The sequence below is a fragment of the Girardinichthys multiradiatus genome, chromosome 17 (assembly GCF_021462225.1).
Source record: "Girardinichthys multiradiatus isolate DD_20200921_A chromosome 17, DD_fGirMul_XY1, whole genome shotgun sequence".
NCBI lineage: Eukaryota > Metazoa > Chordata > Actinopteri > Cyprinodontiformes > Goodeidae > Girardinichthys > Girardinichthys multiradiatus.
Genome location: NC_061809.1, coordinates 19951233 through 19970567, shown reverse-complemented (window position 1 = coordinate 19970567; position 19335 = coordinate 19951233). Strand labels below are relative to the sequence as shown.

The following is a 19335-nucleotide window of genomic DNA, read 5'->3' as shown; positions in this document are numbered from 1 at the left end:
CTACAAATTAAGCAGTGTTGCTCAGAATTTTGATTTAAAAGTTCCCAAAAATAATATAACTGATACCTTGGGCTACATGCTGCAGCTTTATGAATCTAAATTTTTAAAAAATGTTACCATGATATATCTATATTTATGTTTCTGCAAATATTCACGAGCCCATTTTTAGATTGAACAGCACTACATATGATGATTTTTGACAATGGTTGTGTTTTTCCACTTGGAAAGTTTATTTCCAATTAATGGCTTAATGAAAACATTTGAGCTTTAAGACAATTTGTAGTTTGGTAAATTATGTGCGTAAATTGCATTAAAGGAGGATATGCTTGTTCAGCACTATGAAAAACATTTTTACACCCTCTAGGATATTGTCAACATTATCAGGGTTCTATGACCTCTGGGAGAAGAGATGGAAAGAAAATGTGAGTAAGGGCAAAGGGCAATCATCATTTGTCTTCACCTCCTTCTCTTTCCGCTTTTACTAGTTGACACGCCAAATGGCTCCGCCAGCTTGCTTCACTCAAAAAGCCATTTCTGTCCTCCCAGACTCTAGCTTTGCTGACAAAGAGCGAGAACGAGAGAAAAGAAGAGGAAATACAGAGACAGATGCATTTTTCAACATGGCTTTTTGTCAATTTTTGGGTGCCTGTCAAAACTAGATGCCATGCACAGCTGCAAGGCTGGTTGGAGAGTTCTTAGGTAGAGATTGGAGTTTCAGAGCAAGACAAGTGGTGGATTGGAGCTACTGAAGAGCTACTCCATGTTCCTATAAAGTCGCAATACAGAACAAGCCTTGTCATAATAGGCAGATGGCTGCCTAGGGTTTGACAGAAGGATAAATCTTACTGTTTTTATACCAATTTCACATTTATTTTCTAAAGGGGTAACATAAAACAATAGGCCCATTTTAAGGGAAAAAAAAATTCAAAGACACCTGTGTGGGCGCTTAGGCAGGACATTGAGCCAGCTAATATTAATGTCTCTTGCCAACAGATAGTGCGGGATTATAAAATAGCAAATACTTTGACCCCATTCAGCAACAAGCAGGGTAAAAACCTCTAGAGACAAATCACTATATTTTCATGCTGTACTTTTGGCAAATCTAATTCAACCCTGGTTCACATGCAATCACATCTGAATGGCCAGCGATGATCAACAAATGAGATGGGGTCGGCAGTTGGTTAAATGTGATTGTGCGTGAGAAAATTAGGATGGGGGACTGCTTAAATCAAATCACTGCAACTTAGGAGCTATGCAGTTATTCTGGTGCTGAAATGATCTTTCATGGGCAAATTTAATTTCTGCTTAATTTTTCTTTTATTCTGACACAGTTGACCACTGACTTCTGACCATCACAGTGATAAAGAGGAGCCGAGAGTGTCAAAAAAATGTAAATACAGCTACACTTTCTCCAGTTCTTGGTCAAGAGGCTGACCTTTATGTGCACACTTTAATGAACGGGAGCTCTGCTGAATTGGGAGGTTAGCTCAAAACATGCCGCCTCTCACTAATAAGTTAATTCATTTCAGCCAAAAATGCATTGATTAATGAGGCACTGTCCTTAAGTAACACTGCTGGTGTGCTCATTTATGTCAGCTCAGCAACATCTAGAGATTAACCCTTAAGGGCATTTAAAATCCTAACAAATTTCTAACCACCAACAGTAAATAAACAGCTTTAAATACTATGCTAATGATTTTTTTATTATATTTTGGGGATTATATTTATATATAGATATACACATACATACACACACGCACACATATATAGAAATTGGGGCATCTATGCCAGAGACATGGTGCAAAGCCAGCCTAAAATATGAGGATTAATATTAAGTGCAGCCATGAACTGATAGCACAAAAGTCGAAACTTGTCATAAATGACAGTTCATGCCAATCCATTTCCTGCCTCCTAAGAGTGCAGGAACATGACAGAGCTAAAGGGGACAGGTTGAGGCCACAGATTCAGCACAGAAATAGAGACGAAAGCCAGGAAAATAAATAAAGTTACATTTCATTTGGCTTTTGGGTTTAAGTCACTGGAGAACTAAAGTGGTCATCTATACGAAAGTATTTTAAATGACAGTAACATCATTCCCCTCCACAGATAACTTGTTTGCAGCCTTCAACAACTACATTGATTCAGTTTAACAGAGTGATGAGTCAGGATTGTAATACAATCAGTCTGTTGTATTTAATTTTTTCCCTTTAATCTTTGTATTGCTTAGACTGAGGCATGTGACAAGGAAAGTTGAGTCATTCATAGGATTACGTGAACAAAATAGGTGAGGTCACTTCAGTTTTTGTTGCGGAGGGTTTATCTTATTTGGACATGAGAGAATATTCAATGAGAATTACACCATATAATACAGATCTTGAAAACATTTTACACCAAGACTTGACAAGTGCATTAAAATAACCAACCATACATACCAAAAACTGTAAAACATTTTCCTTGAAAAGGCCATTTTCCTACAAGAACCTATCAATCAATTTCTCAATAAGATCATGGGGACAGTTAAGCATTCATGCTAATTCCGTTTAGTCCTTAAATACCAGTCTTTTCAGAAATAACTATACCCTACAGGCTGCAAAAAAGTGCAGGTCTCAATTGTTTCCTGGAGAAAGAATTCAAAGCGCTGTGTGTCAGTGGCTTTAATTTTATTTTCTGCATTGTACAGCTGAGCAACACAACCAAATGGCTGAAAAATAAAAGTAAGTCCAACACAGCTGCACTGCGATTGCATTCAATTCATCCAAAATCAAAACTCAGATCATTCTACTACCAAAACTCCCATCTAGTTGAGGAGGTTCTAGCTACTTTTAAAAGTCAGGGGCAGTAATGTTTCCCTCTTAGACCATTTTTAACTATTTGTTTCATGTTTTTGATAAGTTCTAAATATTATTCCCAAATCAATGTTTGGTGCCGTCTGATTATAAGATTTTATTGCGTTTACTATTCAGCCCTGTTTTAGCAGCAGCATTCAAAGTATATTGCAGGTTTTATTTGCCACTTCAATAAACTCTTTGTTCCATTCTCTCCATTCTATGGATTCAGACACTAAAGGAATATAAGCACAATTACAGATTAAATTGTACAGTGAATGTTCTGATTTAGGCCTGCTGGTCTGGTCCAGAGACACGTAAAAGGTAGAAACTTCACACATTTAGTTGGCTGGGTTTGCTTTGAAATAGATCTTTTTTTTTTTTAGACCAGACCAAACAAAGTCATGCATTTAAAACGGGTTGTTTCGGTGGCAGCATTGCGCCGATCAAGAAGAAAGAAAGCATAAAGAATAAAGTCCATCCCAACTGGATTTCAGTTGCTGCTTTGGTGTTTATATATAGTTGTCCTCTTCTGTACAACCTGTAGCCCCATGGGAAATTTTCAAACTTGTTCACGTTCAGGTTCGCAATTTTACCTTGTTTTTCCTCCACTTCTTTTTTTACTCCAATGCACTGCTGTTACGTTAAATCATCTTCCTGCTTTTGGTACGTTGGCCTGGCGTGCATTCACACTGCAAGAGCAATGCTCCAGGGTCCGGATAAACAGTGCTGAGACTGGCAGTTGTAACTGTGCCAGGGTACAGTTCTCTGATAAGATTCAGGGCCCGGGATAGGTTCACATCTGCATGGTCCGCTCCTGAAACCAGACTCTGGCATGCTACAGACTGTTCCAATGTTTTGCTGCTTCGTCCTGCAACTGTGTCATTTCTACACATGGTAGCCTTATTGGATATTGAACTAATGATGGCTCTGGGTCCTTTGACTTTTCAAGTCTAAAATCCAAGGAATTTCTGACATCCAGGTACAATTTAAGCAGAAAATACAGCCTTAAAAGCCACTGTCCAGCAACTTTTAAATGCATTCCGGCTCCAAAACTGAACAAAAGGCCCGAGTTACCACCTCAGCGTGTCAAGGTTCTGCAGAGACCAGGCAATGAGTCATCCATTACATTCCGGTGTCAAAATAATGTAACCTATTATAACACATCAGTTCATATTATCATTGTCAAGTCCTGATTTAATAGATGACAAGAATGACAGAAGATAATGAACAACAAAGAGAGAGAAAGGCCTATAAAAACGTTTACAAAAGTCAAAACTTGTTTCAATACTGTGTAAGAGCATCAACTTTAATCAATGTCATTTGTTGTCAAAATCAATTCTTCCAGATCTTTCTGAAATTTGGTGCACCCTTAAGCTGTTATTGTATAGTCACTTTAGATAAAAAATTAGACGTATAAGTCAGTGAAATAAAGGGATAGGTTTCCAGTCAAAATTATGACTTTCATCAGGGTGTCAAGCAAGGCAGTTTAATGAAAGTGAAATCAATGTCTGTCTAGGGAAATTACCACTGTTCATCCATGTGTCAAGCCAGTCCTCTGTGTGCCGTGTGTGCGTGCAGAGCGATGGGGTTTTATTGAAAAAATAACTGGGCCACACACACCAATAAACACAACTAGGGTGCAAGTGACCTAGACTGATGCTATCAGTCAGGGGATTGACAGGGTACAGGAAAAGAGCAGTAGTATGAGGGGTAGAAGGCAGTGGTCTGTGAGCTACATGGATCTATTCATCTTCCAATGAATAATCACAGATTCATATTAGCATCCTCAAAGTGCTATAAATGGAGATAAACAACATACTTCGCACATACATTTATTATGGGTAATAATTATTCTTTCACAAATACAAAAAAGTAGCTTTTATAACACAAGCCATTAAAAGTTTTCTATCCTAGAAAATGAAATCTGGATTTGGATCATAAAACCGTCTATAAAAGAAAAAACAAATCTAAGCAGATCAGCAGACTACTGGGAAAGCAGGGTATTAAAACTGAAGTCGATCAACTTTTTAAACGTTCGGCTCAGCAAATGCAAGCAAAAAGTGCAAGCTCTCAAACAAGCCATGCCTGTTTGATGCCGTGCAGATGTGCCAGCAATCATTATGCAGTTATCATTAGCTGCAAAAGTATGTCAGTTTACCACACGTGCATTGCCACGACACAGGGCCTGCAGTGTCAGCCGGATGTCTGCCTACCAGTCACTAATTTCCTTTTTTTTTTTTTTTTTACTTGTGCTCAAAGAAGGCCAACCATACCCTTTTTTAATCCCCCTAAGCTATGTAGAAGTGCTAACATGCAGAAAGGGATTAACAGCAAAATACGGCTGTATGTGCATCTGTCTCAAATATGCCTGCATTAGCAAGATTTCATACAACAGCTAGATGTGGAAAAATAATCACTTATGTGTAGGCTCAGCGTTTGTGGTCAGAATCTCCATAGATTCCTTAATTCAGAGTAATTTATATCAGATCATTTCTATAACACTGGGCTGTTGTTGCAGAGGAGTTGAACATGTGGGAAACAGAGAAGCAATTATTTTTATTTCTTTAAGTCATAAAAGGTACATGAGTGTTTCTACCCACACCTTTCATCACTGACACCTTTCCCTCATGGGTTCACCTACACAAACATGTTGCCACGTGTAGGGTTGCTTTGGAAAACTATCAACATTCTACACATCTCTGTCCTTAGCGACTGTAAGCAGGCTGTGTGGGAGGACCAGCTCTGATAGAATGGCCTGTTGTGTTATTGACTTCAATTTAGAAAGTGCTGCCTGCTGCTGTTTTGACCCCTCCTTTCATAGCTGGAACCCCACTGGTCCCCAGCCACAGTCTACCTCCGGGGGAAATCCCTGATTGCATTTCTACAGAAAACACATAAGCAAGGTCAAAGGGGCCAGAATTCAGATGGTGCAATGTTTGCGCATGTACTGTAGCAAATAGGTGGGGGGGTGTTCCTCTTTTTTTCCCTTTGATCCATTTTCATTCCTCTTAGCTCTTTCTCACATTATCTTGGCCCCCTAGATTTTTCATGGTTGTTTAGCAAAAATGTCAATGTCCACAATATCCACTCAGGTGTCTATCCCCCCCCTATGTATCTTTAACCCTTCCCTTCCTACTTTGTCAGCTACCTGCTTGGGTGAACAGCTGGTCAAAGTATTGTTGGAGACTGCAGGTACAGCAGCTCCAAACATTTGATGCTTTGCTGGCTGTACTCATAGATTAGACACACTGAGCTAGGTTTCCTGAAGGTTTCCTAGAGAAAAAAAAAGAGGAAGGAATAGAGCTAAAGAAATTGTGAATACGACTAAAAATGGCTTGATGAAGTTCAAAAAGCTGAAAAAATAAAACTGATTTTGCTGCATTTGAAAGCATTTAAAGGTTTATGATAAAGCAATGACCTTTGAGGTCTTTAAAGTATTCCTGGGAACAACAGGAGTGTTCCTTTGGAATCAAACTGGCAATCAGATCAAGTCTGACATCAACGATCACCCGCTGCAAATTTCTGCTATAAGATGGGCCTTAGGATTACTTTTACTTCCATACAAAATTGCCTAAAATTAATTGTTTTGTAGGTGCAACATTAAAGAATTTAACTGTTGATGGCTTTTGTGCTAGCTGGGTATTTTGAACCCTTTAGTTACAACCTGAGCCACTATGAATAAAGAGAAAAATAACTTTAGGAACCTTTGCTGCGAGCAAAACGTTTATGTTTAGGAGCGGAACTGCTAAAATGTCAGACCAACCTTCTTCTGTTTTTACATGAATCTTTGATGATTTGCAACATATTTTACTTGTGCTACAGTCGTCCATAAACAAAACTTACAGAATGTGTTTCTCCCACTTCATCAAATCAGCATCAGCTCTAAGCTGCAGATGTTGTGCTTTCTATTGACCAGTACTTCAGCTGCACTCAGCTTTCAGATGGTTAGTGTTGAAAAGACCTGACCCTGGCTTAGTCGGCCGAATTGTATACAGACATTCAGACTCAACAACCAATACGGTTTACTCGTTCACTGTAAACAATTTATAGGGTGAAAAACAATTGGATTGCCAGGGAAACCCCATACTTGTTTGACCACATCTACATAGATTCTGTTTTGTCAGATTCACAATTCCTTCCAACGTTTCTACACCGCAGTCATTGTAGGTCCACACTGGCTTTGAATTTTCTCTGAGAAAATAATGTCTCAGGAATTGTAGTTAACAATGCAACATCGATTGATACAAGCATCCTATACTTTGAATACTGAAATAGAAAATGGAGATACACAATTAAGGACACTTGTTTACAGCCACAAAAACTCTGCTGTGGTGGATGACTAAAAACACCGAGCCAGATTTTGCTTAAGGGTTCTTCCTATTAAAAAGGGTTCTTCCTTTCCACTGTCACCATATGCTTGCTCAGAACAAGGGATTACTGCAAAGCTATCACCCCAGTGTTTGGCTGGGTTTCCGTCGATGGATAACTTCCTACCAATTGGCATTATAAACTAAAGATTGCTGCATTGTGTTACAACATAATGAAATGGGTGTAACTAAATCTGAATACATCTAACTGGCTTATATTTCACTGATGTAATTTTATATTTGTAGATATGAATAGAACCATTTTGTCTTGTAAAGTGCCTTGAGATGACATTTGTTGTGAGCTGATACTATATATATAAAAAAAAACAAAAAACTGAATGTGCTGACTGGGTCAACTGTGCTACCCTTATTATATCTGTCCTCTGTTTTTCACTAACAGCACTAGGGCTAATCCCCACTCTGGCAGCCACTACGAACACAGCTCATCATAATGAAGCCCATTAGTCTCAAGACAATGGCTGTTAGCTTAGCTCAAAGGTTGAATAAAGCAGGGTAAAGGGTGGAAAAGGAGCAAAAGTGTTCATCTTTTGTGTCCCTTTTGTGGCCAAAACCTGACAATTCCCTCATTCGAGAGTAAGCACTCAAGTATGTATTTATACAAGATGAGAGCGCCAACGATGTGTGAAAAAGGTTTTAAAGCCGAGGCTGAGCAACAGAACAAAAGACAAGAGGGAAAAGGGGTTAATAGGGCTAAAGAAAAATTGATGATCTTTAGAAAGGTAAAGAATGTTATTTGGTACAGTGCATAAAATATAAATGTTGGCAGGTAGTGTACAAGACACTTTTCACTTAGAATTATGAAGAGTTGGATTTTAAGAACCCATTTAGCCTATTTCTGGAGTATAAAATAATTGTATTTTTTACAATTGTAAAAAATGCAATTGTCTAGATGTCACTAAGCACATTCAGTGTTGAAATGTAGAGGTACTGTAATTCACAGGTAAGTAAAGTAAAAGCATAATGAAAAATAAAGCTTAACCTGCATTACCTCAATGTTCTAAGGAAATCTGTCTCCTAACTGCATTATTTGAAAAGATAATACCATGTTCCATGTGAAGTGCTGCAGAAAGGTATTGGTTTAAGTGTGTGTGGAGTGGAGGCCAGACAAGGTCAAATCAAACTGATGACACTAAAAGTATCAGGATGAAACATAAACTCATCAAACTTTGCCAGATGGAAGCCACTAATACACCCTATTGCCTGTTATAATCTCTTGATTTGAAGCATTAGATTTGTGTGTTTGCGTTCATGGGGGAAAATCCCCAACCTAGCCATTTAAAACCTTTCTCGTGTAGCTGATATGGTGTCTGCAGTGTGAGTTCTGCATTAATCTCGAAGAGCATTAATTCTGAGAACACAAAATGAAAATTCCAATAAAACAAAACTGCAGAATAGTCTGGGTTTTTTTTCCCCCTCCAAGGTCAACATTTAGGTTTTAGATGTGCAGCTGAACATTCAAAGATATTCTTTGAAAAAAAAAAAAAAAAAAATGTTTTTGTGGTGTTGGGTACTTCCGAATTTTTTATTGAGTTCAACTGAATCCCTGCAGCAAGTATCTTTTGTCTTATATCATTGGAACACTATGGAATCCTTGGAGAATGATGCTTGGCGACCTATTAAAATTTGTAACTTAACACCAACCACAAGTCAAGCCCTTACAGTACTTCTTTTATTCTCCAAAAGATATTCCTCTCAAATCTATATCATTATTAGGCTTGTAGTGCTAATCCTTGTTCCTGCTGATTGTGTATCATTAGATCTATCACTAGACTTCACTTTCAATCCGGCAGTTATTGCTGCCATACCACACTCCAGCCCATTCATCCAAAAGAAACTAACGATACAAACATGCAAGCGCATGCAAACAGACACAAGCTGCTGACCTACATGTGACTGGCTGCAGCCCAGATTTGCTAGCACTCATCCAAGGGGATGGGTTCTGTACTGACTGCATATACCCCTTGCATATGCTGGTGGACAGGCCACATCAAAGTAGGTCGTTTGGAACCCCCAAGAACATTTAGTACAGTGCAGTCTGACTAGTGCAAGGGTTGGCTCCATGGAGCCTCAGGTGATGCGCAGAGGGCAGGGGTGGAACAGTGCACGGATGAAGCTGACATGACAACACAAGCATTTCACATATCTGACATTAATTTGAAATATAAATCTGGATGACATCACTTATGTCAAATGCCATTAAAACACTGAACACATGAACAAACTTTTTAACCTAGATGTTACTGACTATGGTTAAAACAGCACAATGTAATCTTTAACTATTTTGCCAAGAAAACTTATTATGACTTGTTTGCACATTAATGAATTTACTTCTTTATTGAATATATGGGTAAGACACCTTCAAGGTCTCTTCTGGTTCAAATATGTGCCAAAGAAAACAAAGGTGTGTAATTTATTGTATTCTGAATATAGTTTATATTTACGGTTAGAGTTAAGGATCATGTTTATAGTTAGTAGTCAGGGTTTGGGCACAACAGCAAATTATTTGGAAGAGGTCAGAATGGCATCACCAGAGCATTTTTAGGATCAACACAATATACAAAAATGAAGGTGTGAATGCAAAAAAGAGGGGGCAGTACCGTGCCAATTTTATTGCTTGCACTTGATCTGATAACAGGACCAAATGGATAAATTCTAATCAACACTATAAATTTTCCCACTTAGTAATTTATTCAACAATGTCAAGATTTATCCAAATTGTCACACAACAGGCAGTTGCGAAGAGGGAAAAAAATCTACATTAGACCTATTCTCCACTGGGAATAGTTTGACTAAAAGAGATATGGGAATTTCTGGATGGGCATTCTGAATAGAATCCACGCTAAGAGTGTCAGAAACCTTGTTACTACCATTGGACACCTACCTAGATTTGTTGACTGAAGGGTTCTTTTTCATAACTCCAATACAACGCAACTGTCTACAAGTGACAAAACACCACAGGAGAGCAGAACACGATAGTTAAATCTAGATCATCTTGTTAAATTATATTAAAGCCTATCTTGTCTAAAAGGTAAAAAAGTTTTGATCACCAAGTGCTAAATTGATATAACCTCCTTATGGTTGCAGAATCCCTGTGAAAAGGCAAAAAAAAAAATTTTTTCATAACAAAAGACATACTCATAATCCTGTGGCTGCCACCTCATCGTTACATGTGCTTCATTGAAGCCTGTTCATATTCAACTGCTGTGAAGTCAAGGAGAAAGTCTGTGTGTGTGTGTGTGTGTATATGTGTGTCTGTGTATAATGTAGGAGTTGGCTCTATACTCCTGTGCCAGTGGGAATAACGTACTGCACTACAGGCAGTGTGACCTTTGCTAGCTGGCGTGCTTTCTCTCCTTCCTCGATGTGCATTTCTCTCTCTCTTTCACACGCTCAGTTTATGGCTCAGACACAAACACACACAACCAGAAGCGTTGTCAAAAGGTAGCTTTACCACCCATCAGTTATCCACACTGCTACCTAGTTTAACAGAAACTATGCTTGTGCAAGTCATCTGAGACCGAGGGATGATGGGACAATAGGGTGCGCTTGTTTTGCCTCTTCTCCTTTGGTAAGAAGGTAAAACATGTCTTTTTCCAGTTTACCTTCTTTAACATGACCTTTATAGCTATGTGCCTCCTGGAGTGACAGTTTGTGTTCAAACTGAGGGTTATGGTCTGCCTGGTTAGAGGGCTCTAACTATGTTTGAAGACATTTATGATTGAAGAAGGATGGAGATGCGTAGCACAGCACACTTTCAGTTGTATGCACAGAATTTATTTAAATTTGAGTTGGTTCAAAACATTGTCTAAGAAATACTGAAACTAGACATAATCTTATAATATATTAATACGGGGTACCTAGATTGAGTTCACAGTGCATTTTTGAAGAATAAATACTAAAGTTTATTATGAATTTATGGCAAGTAAGTGGTCGGGTAGGATGGATACAAAGATATGGACAGACAGATGGATGTTTGAGACAATGGGAAAATAATATATGTTTTTCCATACTTTTCAGACTTGGAAAACAATTCAATCAAATTCAAGACGTTTCCAGACCATGTAAGTACCCCATTAACATAATGATTAACCCAAAGTCTTCACTCACTTCTCTAAAATCTCTTAAATTCTCTTAAATTAAATAAAAAACATTCACCTGAGAAATAAACTAAAATTAGTGCAAATCATAGCTTATATATGCATATTTACCCAGCTGTATACACACAGGAAGCAAGTAAAAGAAGTAGGGTGAACAGAGTGACACAGTGACAGACAAAGAGTGAACAGGGGAGGAAAGACAGTGAAGAGAGTGGGGGGGAGTGGTTGGGAAGTTAATACACATAACACACTGCATCAAACCAAAGCACTGCTCCAAGCAGAGTGCGTCAGCAGTCCATTCATGTTCCTCTACTTTCCATGAGAGGAGAACGCAAAAAAGAGAAAGAAATCAAAACCAAGAGTAAAACCATGAAAAAAAGCATGTTTAAAGAGAGCAAGCCAGAAAGTGACAAATTCTCCACCACCTGTTTTGCCAGCACAGCAATGCTGGAACAGCTTTTACCATTGCAAAAGTAGGACTCTTGATGGGAACGAGAGGGTTAAAAGCTGGTTGCTGTGGGAATACCACCGTCCATCTCTGCCTTTTGCTAGGACAACCTGTCAATTCCCTTGAGTCCAAAAAACCCCAGAAACCCACAGAACAAGAGACTTAGAATTAAAAAATGGAAAGGACGACAGGAGAAGCAAACTGATTCTTGAAGAAGTGTATTTCTAAAAAGGTCTGAGTGCTTTGAGCTCATCCAACTACCTCAGGACACTGCAGAGAGCAGGAGGGAGAGAGAGAGGGAGAGAGAAAGTGAGCAAGAGAGACGGCACACTCTCTCTTTTGCTGCTACAACGGATCTTTTCCACAACGACGCTGCTGTTAACGTCACGCCTGTATGCCGCGCTTGCCTCCTCTGCTGTGCTCCTTTCCCCAGTTAGACGCTGCATTAGCAAGGGGTTGCTGATAACCACCAGAAAAGGAGGAGTGGGAAAATAAAGACAACTGGAAACAAGAACAAACAAACAAGAGAGAGAGAGGGGGGGGCTGTGCACCATCCATTCTTCTTCTAACCCACCTTGATCAACTGAGCTTCGATAACCCCACTTCTCTGGGCACCCCATTCCCTCCCCCACCCCATTCTTCTTCTAAAGAAATTGACGGATTATTGGAAAGTGCACGGGAGGCAGGCGGCAGCTGCTGCTGTGTGTGCTCGCTATTGCTGCTGTGAGCTTCGCAGGGATGGTGTGTGTTCGTTTGCAACTGCTGCTGTCGCAACCGTGGCGGTCGAGGCTGGAGCGTGTGGCTAGTTAAGAGGACTAAGAAGCTAATGAAGGCAGTGTGTGTTGCCTAGCCTTTTCAACCAGTGCCAAGCGTTCTGGTGGAAGGAAAAATTTAAATCAAGAGCATACAACGAGAGTATTTAAAAAAAAGGAGAGCAAGAGAGGAAGAAGGCTTATGAAGACCAATCGACCAACTGATTGACTCCTAAAAAGTGAGAAAAAGGAATACACTGAGGGCAGAATGTCTGCTTTCATGTTTTTTCTATAGCTTCCTTTAATTGCCAAGCAAAAGGCAAAGAACACTGAACAGGACTGGGGAATTCTTCAATCCACCTCCATCTATTGCTTTTCTTTTTTAATTTTTTACGTCTGGCAGAAAGAAATTACACGTGTTCCAGTGGTTGCCTGTAATATGGAGACTTGGGGAAGGTGTACAGCAGGGGAATCAACTGTCGGATTCCAAGGACAAGCGAGAGAAGAGGAGCCGACAGCAAGAAGCAAGCAAGGGAGCACCGCTGCTTTGGGAGCTTGACCGGATTCCTTCTTACGATCTTTTTACTTTTTTTTTCCTCATCAGTACAGAAAGGAAGAGGGAAAAACGCTCACAAAAAGGCCTTCAAACCTTTATCTTTGGATGTATGGATTTACAAAAGGGCTCATCTTGGTTAAGCTCTTTGTCACTGACACCTATTTTGACAGGGCAAATAAAGGTTTTCTTTGTTGCTCTTGGATATAAATACATCTGATGCGAAAACCACAGCTGTGTCTGATTGCAAAAAGGAGGGAAGCTATATATCTCAGTTCAAGGACCTGTAATAATAACTTGAGGTAGGTGTCTAGTGTTTCAACCCCTCTTGCATCAATCTGTAACACCCTCTTCCCCCCTCTGTATTGTAATACTATTTTTGATTGCCTAATTTACCAAAATGTCCTTCTCATACACATGTTTCAGAAAAGCCACCCCTCTACCCCTCAACTTGTCCTTCTATCCCTGACAATTTATGGAAACATAAGAACTACATAATTGAGGACACGTACGTCCTCCTCCCTTATACTACACAGTTCCTTTTTGTTTTATTTTACTGTGATCCACTCATCAATACAACCAGCCATACAGCTATTATTCTTGTTCTTAAACCCACCAAACACCTGCCCCAAACATCCCCATCCCCCCCCCCCCCCCCAGATGATGCTGAATTATGAATGTGCCACATCATGAGTCTCCTGGGGCGGGTAGCTGCGCAACGTGCCAGGAAAGCCGCCCTGCTCTGTGTAGTCTTCCTGATGGCGCGTGCGTGGAGCAGCACATCCCTGGCCTTGGCGGGGGCGGCAGTCTCTTTAGGACCCCAGGGCTGTCCACCCCAGTGTTCCTGCAGTAATCAGCAGGGGAAAGTGGTGTGCACCCGGCGGGGCCTGACGCGTGTACCCCCTGGAATTCCTGCCAATACACGACACCTCAATCTAATGGAAAACGCCATTGAGGCGGTGCAGGCTGACTCGTTTCGCCATCTACACCACCTTGAGGTGCTCCAGCTTGGGCGAAATGCCATACGGCAGATTGAGGTGGGCGCGTTTAATGGACTGACCAGCCTCAACACATTGGAGTTGTTTGACAACCGGTTGACAGTGGTGCCAAGTGGGGCCTTCGAGTATCTGTCTAAACTAAGAGAACTATGGCTGAGAAACAACCCAATCGAGAGTATTCCCTCCTACGCCTTCAACCGGGTACCCTCACTCATGCGACTGGACCTGGGAGAATTAAGGAAACTGGAGTACATCTCAGAAGGAGCTTTTGAGGGGCTACAAAATCTCAAGTACCTGAACCTGGGAATGTGCAACATAAGGGGTGACATGCCAAACCTGAGCCCCCTAAAGGGCTTGGAGGAACTGGAGATTTCAGAAAATCTGTTCCCAGTGATAAAACCGGGTTCCTTCAGAGGTCTACGCTCCCTAAAAAAGCTATGGGTGATGAACTCACAAATTACTGTAATAGAACGCAATGCATTTGATGGTCTATCTTCATTGGTGGAACTTAATCTTGCCCATAATAATCTGAGTGCCGTACCACATGATCTGTTTTCCCCGCTCAAGTATCTGGTGGAACTTCACCTCCACCATAATCCTTGGAACTGTGGCTGTGAGGCTGTATGGTTAGCTCAGTGGCTGAGAGAGTACATCCCTACCAACTCAACTTGCTGTGGACGCTGTCACTCACCAGTCATCATGAGAGGACGGCAGCTAGTTGATGTTGACAGAGGTGAAGGCGCTGCACTCCAGTGTTCTGCACCATTCATAGCCGATGCACCACGGGACTTAAACATCTCAGCAGGAAGAGTGGGTGAACTTCGTTGCAGAACAGCCCCAATGTCTTCAGTTCGCTGGCTTCTACCTAATGGGACTATTCTGACACATGCATCTGGTCACCCAAGAATATCAATCCTCAATGATGGTACCCTTAATTTCTCAAATATCCTTGCATCAGACACTGGCACTTATACCTGTATGGTGTCTAATGCAGCTGGGAACTCCAATGCATCAGCATACCTCAATGTGAGTGCAGCAGAGCTAAACACATCTAACTTAAGTTACTTTACAACAGTGACTGTGGAGGTACTTGGCCCAACCACTGAGATGCCCAAATCCAAAACCACTACAACCCCAGCTGCTGTGGGTACTGGAGGAGGAGGAGCAGGCCTCGGGACAACAACTACAACCGCCTCTCCTTCAGTCTTTCAGCCAGTCTTCATCTCAACACCAACAGTGCTGTTGCAAAATACTGACAGTGCAGCAAATGCAGTTAAGCCATCTGTGTTACCAGGACTGAGAGGTGCCACTGGCAAACCAGGCAAGTCTGGCCCTAGCCTGGATGAAGTGATGAAGACCACTAAGATTATAATAGGTTGCTTTGTGGCAGTGACACTGCTGGCTGCTGTCATGCTAATTGCCTTTTATAAATTGAGAAAGCGCCACCAGCAGAGAAGCACAGTGGCAGCTGCCCGTACAGTTGAGATTATCCAGGTGGATGAGGAGGACCTTCCACCACCAGCATCTGCAGCTCAAGAGTCATCACTCACATTGCCTGAAATCCGAGACCACAACAGCATACACAAGTTGGATTTTATCAGCCACAAGGCTGATTATAGCTTTCATAAACCCAAGGCTGAATATAAACCACAGCCTGATTTTACACTACACACTCCAAAGGCTGGATATACAACATACAAGCCAAACATGGACTTCACCAGCCACAAAACTATAGCAGATTACAACATGCACAAATCAACACCAGATTTCAGCCTTCACAGAACAAAGCCAGAGTGCAGCCCATTTAGACAGGACTACAACACTCACAAAACTAAATCAGAATACAGTCCATTTAAACCTGATTTTGGCACTCACCCAAAGGTTAAAACAGATTACAGCCCATTCAAAGTAGATTACAGCACTCATCCAAGGCAGAGATCTGACTTTAGTCCTTTCAAACGAGACTATAGCACCCAACCAAAACCCAAACATGACTATAGTCCGTTAAAATCTGACTACAACACACAAAATAAATCTAAAGTGGAATACAGTCCATTCACGCATGACTTTGGTACCCATCCAAGGTCCAAACCTGATTACAGCCCATTCAAACCTGACTACAGCACTCAGCCTAAACCCAAAATGGACTACAATTCCCAGAGACCGAAAATGGACATGACCTACAAAACCAAGGACCACTATACCCCCCACAAGACTGCACCTGATTACAGCGCCTTCAAGTCTGATTTTAGTCCACACAATCAAAGACCTAAACTTGATTATAGTCCTCATAAAATGGACTACAGCCCCCATAAGGTGGACTACAGCACTCTGAAGCCCAAATACAACACATATAAACCATCTGGCCAAGGGGCTAAATGGACAGATAATAATGTTGGGAACTCTTTGCCTCGAACCCTACCGAGTGCCATCACAGCAATGGCTGAGCCCTATGTCATAAAAACGCATACCAAGGAGAAGGTACAGGAGACTCAGATCTAAAAGCCCCCTGACCTAAAGACTTTCACTCCTTTATGCCCCAAGGTCCCGACCACCGTGTTCCATTTTGCCTTTTTTTTCTTCTTTTCATCATTTAAGTCATGCAATAGAATGCACAAAAAAAGAACAGGAACTACTTTTTGTACAGAGTGCAAACTTTAAAAGACTGGTGATTTATTGTTGTACATGCTTATAAATAATATATATGGACAAACTGAAGCTACCATGGGTTGGTGATAGAGAAACATATATCAAAAAGAAATTGAAACTATTTTCTAACTTGTAACTTCTATTTAAAACAATGAGTTGTTTAAGATGCTGTCTTAAGTTTGACAAATGAGGGTAGTCTTGTTTTAAAATGGGGCATTCTGTGTGATTTTTACACCATGCTAGAGAGAAAGCCGTGATAAGAAAGATTATTTATACAGAGAAGACTTTCTTTAACAAAAACCATATAAAGGTCAGTGTCGATCTTTACAGGTTTATCTTGTAAAAGCACCAAGAATTTGTACTGTGCCAAATGTTATAAATGCAATAAAAAGGATTTTTGGAAGAAAAAAAGGAAACATTAGAGAGAGATGTTTTATTCGCCTTCTCTTTTTCTCCTGCCATATACTGTAACAATCAGCCGAATGCTTTAGACACTGCAGTAAGACGCTGCAGCTATACTTTAACCCTAAGTGTGCTGAATGACTCTGGCATAATGAATCACAGTGCAGAAGTGGATGGAGTATTTTTTTTCAACGTTTCCACATCGTATATTATTGGCTTTACATATAACAAAAGTTTGGATTTTACCTGACCAGTGATTGTTGTAGAGATGATGCGGTTTTAGGATGACTATAGCCATTTAATGTTAACTGGGGCACTCACTGTATGACTAAAGTTTGCAAGCCGAATATGTTGCCTCATTCGTTTTATACACAATAAAGTGCTCACAGTTATGTATCTAATGAGCGAAAAATGTAATGCAATAAACAAATTTATTGTATGACTTTTTAGAGGATCTTGCCAACGCACAGCTACCCATGGCATTTCAGCTGCCAGGTATTCAGTTAATAAGAGTTTTTCTGTGGAGAAATATGCATTCGGGTGTCTAAAAAAATGATTCTTGATGCTGACTAAGAACAGCAGATTTTTTAATATACATCTTTATCAGATCAGAGCATTAGATCAGTCAGTTTGCTTTTGAAAAAGACAGTTATTGAAAAAATCCAAGCAATAATGTTATTTTTAAATTGATTTTCTCTGTTTTTGCAGAAACTGTTTAAAGTTGAAACTTTTTCAAAGAAAAAGCAGGTCATAGGGACAATAAACACGGTGCAATTAGCACAGGTATTTCATTTTCAAAATTTTGATAGAGCTACAAATCTAGTCAAAGAACAATAAACTGCCGTTGATATAACATTCCCTCAGTTTAGTCTGACACTATTTTACCAAGAAAAAATAAGTTTTTCAACTGAACAGCTGGTTAAGAGCAGCATCTCCAAAGGCAACAAAATGGATCAGAACCTCTCAAACATGCGACATTTGAGGCCCATGACACAAGACTCACTTTGGAAATTACAAAAATAAAATTAAAGACAAATATGCTGTCAGCAGATAAAATCAACTTAACATGCAGAGGAGGCTGACGAAAGGACAATAACGTGTTTGCAGGCCAGGGTTAAGAAATTACAAAATGGCAAAATAAAAGTAGGGAGATGGTTAAAAAACAAAGGATAAATAAAATTACAGATGAGAGCTTGAGAACATACAGTAAAAGTGATTTGTCTTTAGTTTTATCTGAATGTACATAATCAAGAGGCTATACTATTTGGAAACATCAAAAGATGTAAAATAACAGCATTATTTGTCTTTATCTACTGAAAGAAGAACATGTTTCCAACACATTGTTGCAAAAATAGTCTGAAACTGTATAACTTCAAGTTGCAAGAATGAGGTCAATCATGAGACAGTACTGACTTACTATCAGTAGGTTTGCATGTGTTCAGGTGTGTTTCTTGTGTCAGCTGTGTGGTTATATTTGAACTGTATGCAAAATGGTTAGTCAAATGAAACACCTAATAGTAAGTAGGATATTTATGGTTTAAACTGATTTATATGGGAGCACTGGGGATAAAGGAAAATATAATTCAAGTAAACTGTATTATTCTTATGCCTGTTTCAGGTTATTCTTAACATTCGCCAATAGACACCCTGCTTTTGTCTTCACATGTGAGACCATTTTCCAGGCAAGAAAAACAAAGAATACTGTTTCTAGTTGTATATGAACTTCCCTAACTGTGTGTACACATCCAAGCACCATCTTGAAAATTTTAACTGAAACTTCGTCATGCTGCACTGCATTTTCTGAGGTTTAGCAAGTTAAAGCAAGATCTGGCAAATGCTGCAGCATACTACTCAGAAGTGAACTGTTTTTTGCTATCTGGTCACGCGTTTAAGCTATGCTGTGCTATGAAAGGCTCTACCATCCCAATCGGTCAAAATGGCTACAGGGCCATCAATCAGCCAATCAGCTCTGCCAGCCTGTGGAGCCCCCCCCCGTCTCCATGGGAAACACTCTTCTCCATCCCATCCTCCTCCACATCATGTTTTCTGTCTGTGTGCTTCATTAGCAATCATGAAGCCATTGGAAAGAGGAAGCACGGCAAGATGGATGTATTTAAACTGCAGCTCACAAAGCTGCAGGGAAGAGATGAAAAAAAAAAAAAACGATGTGAGGCTGTAGTTTGGGAGAGAAGATAGCGTAGCACTGTCATTCAGATTTCT

At 40.1% G+C, this 19335-nt stretch overlaps 2 protein-coding genes across 2 annotated transcripts in view; one reads left to right on the top strand and one right to left on the bottom strand.

Moving 5' to 3' along the window:
- The window catches only part of snd1 (staphylococcal nuclease and tudor domain containing 1), a 221806-nt gene that overhangs the window by 90611 nt on the left and 111860 nt on the right, over positions 1 to 19335 (bottom strand). The gene's annotated exons all lie outside the window — the stretch shown is intronic.
- Positions 12110 to 17124, top strand: lrrc4.1 (leucine rich repeat containing 4.1). Its single transcript, XM_047389163.1, has 2 exons — positions 12110 to 13368; positions 13493 to 17124. Exon 2 carries the CDS (start codon positions 13744 to 13746, stop codon positions 16564 to 16566), a length of 2823 nt encoding a protein of 940 aa, XP_047245119.1. The 5' UTR covers positions 12110 to 13368; positions 13493 to 13743; the 3' UTR covers positions 16567 to 17124.

Coding starts and splice junctions, on each gene's coding strand:
- lrrc4.1 (XM_047389163.1), top strand. CDS start 13,744: ATGTGCCACATCATGAGTCTCCTGGGGCGGGTAGCTGCGCAACGTGCC.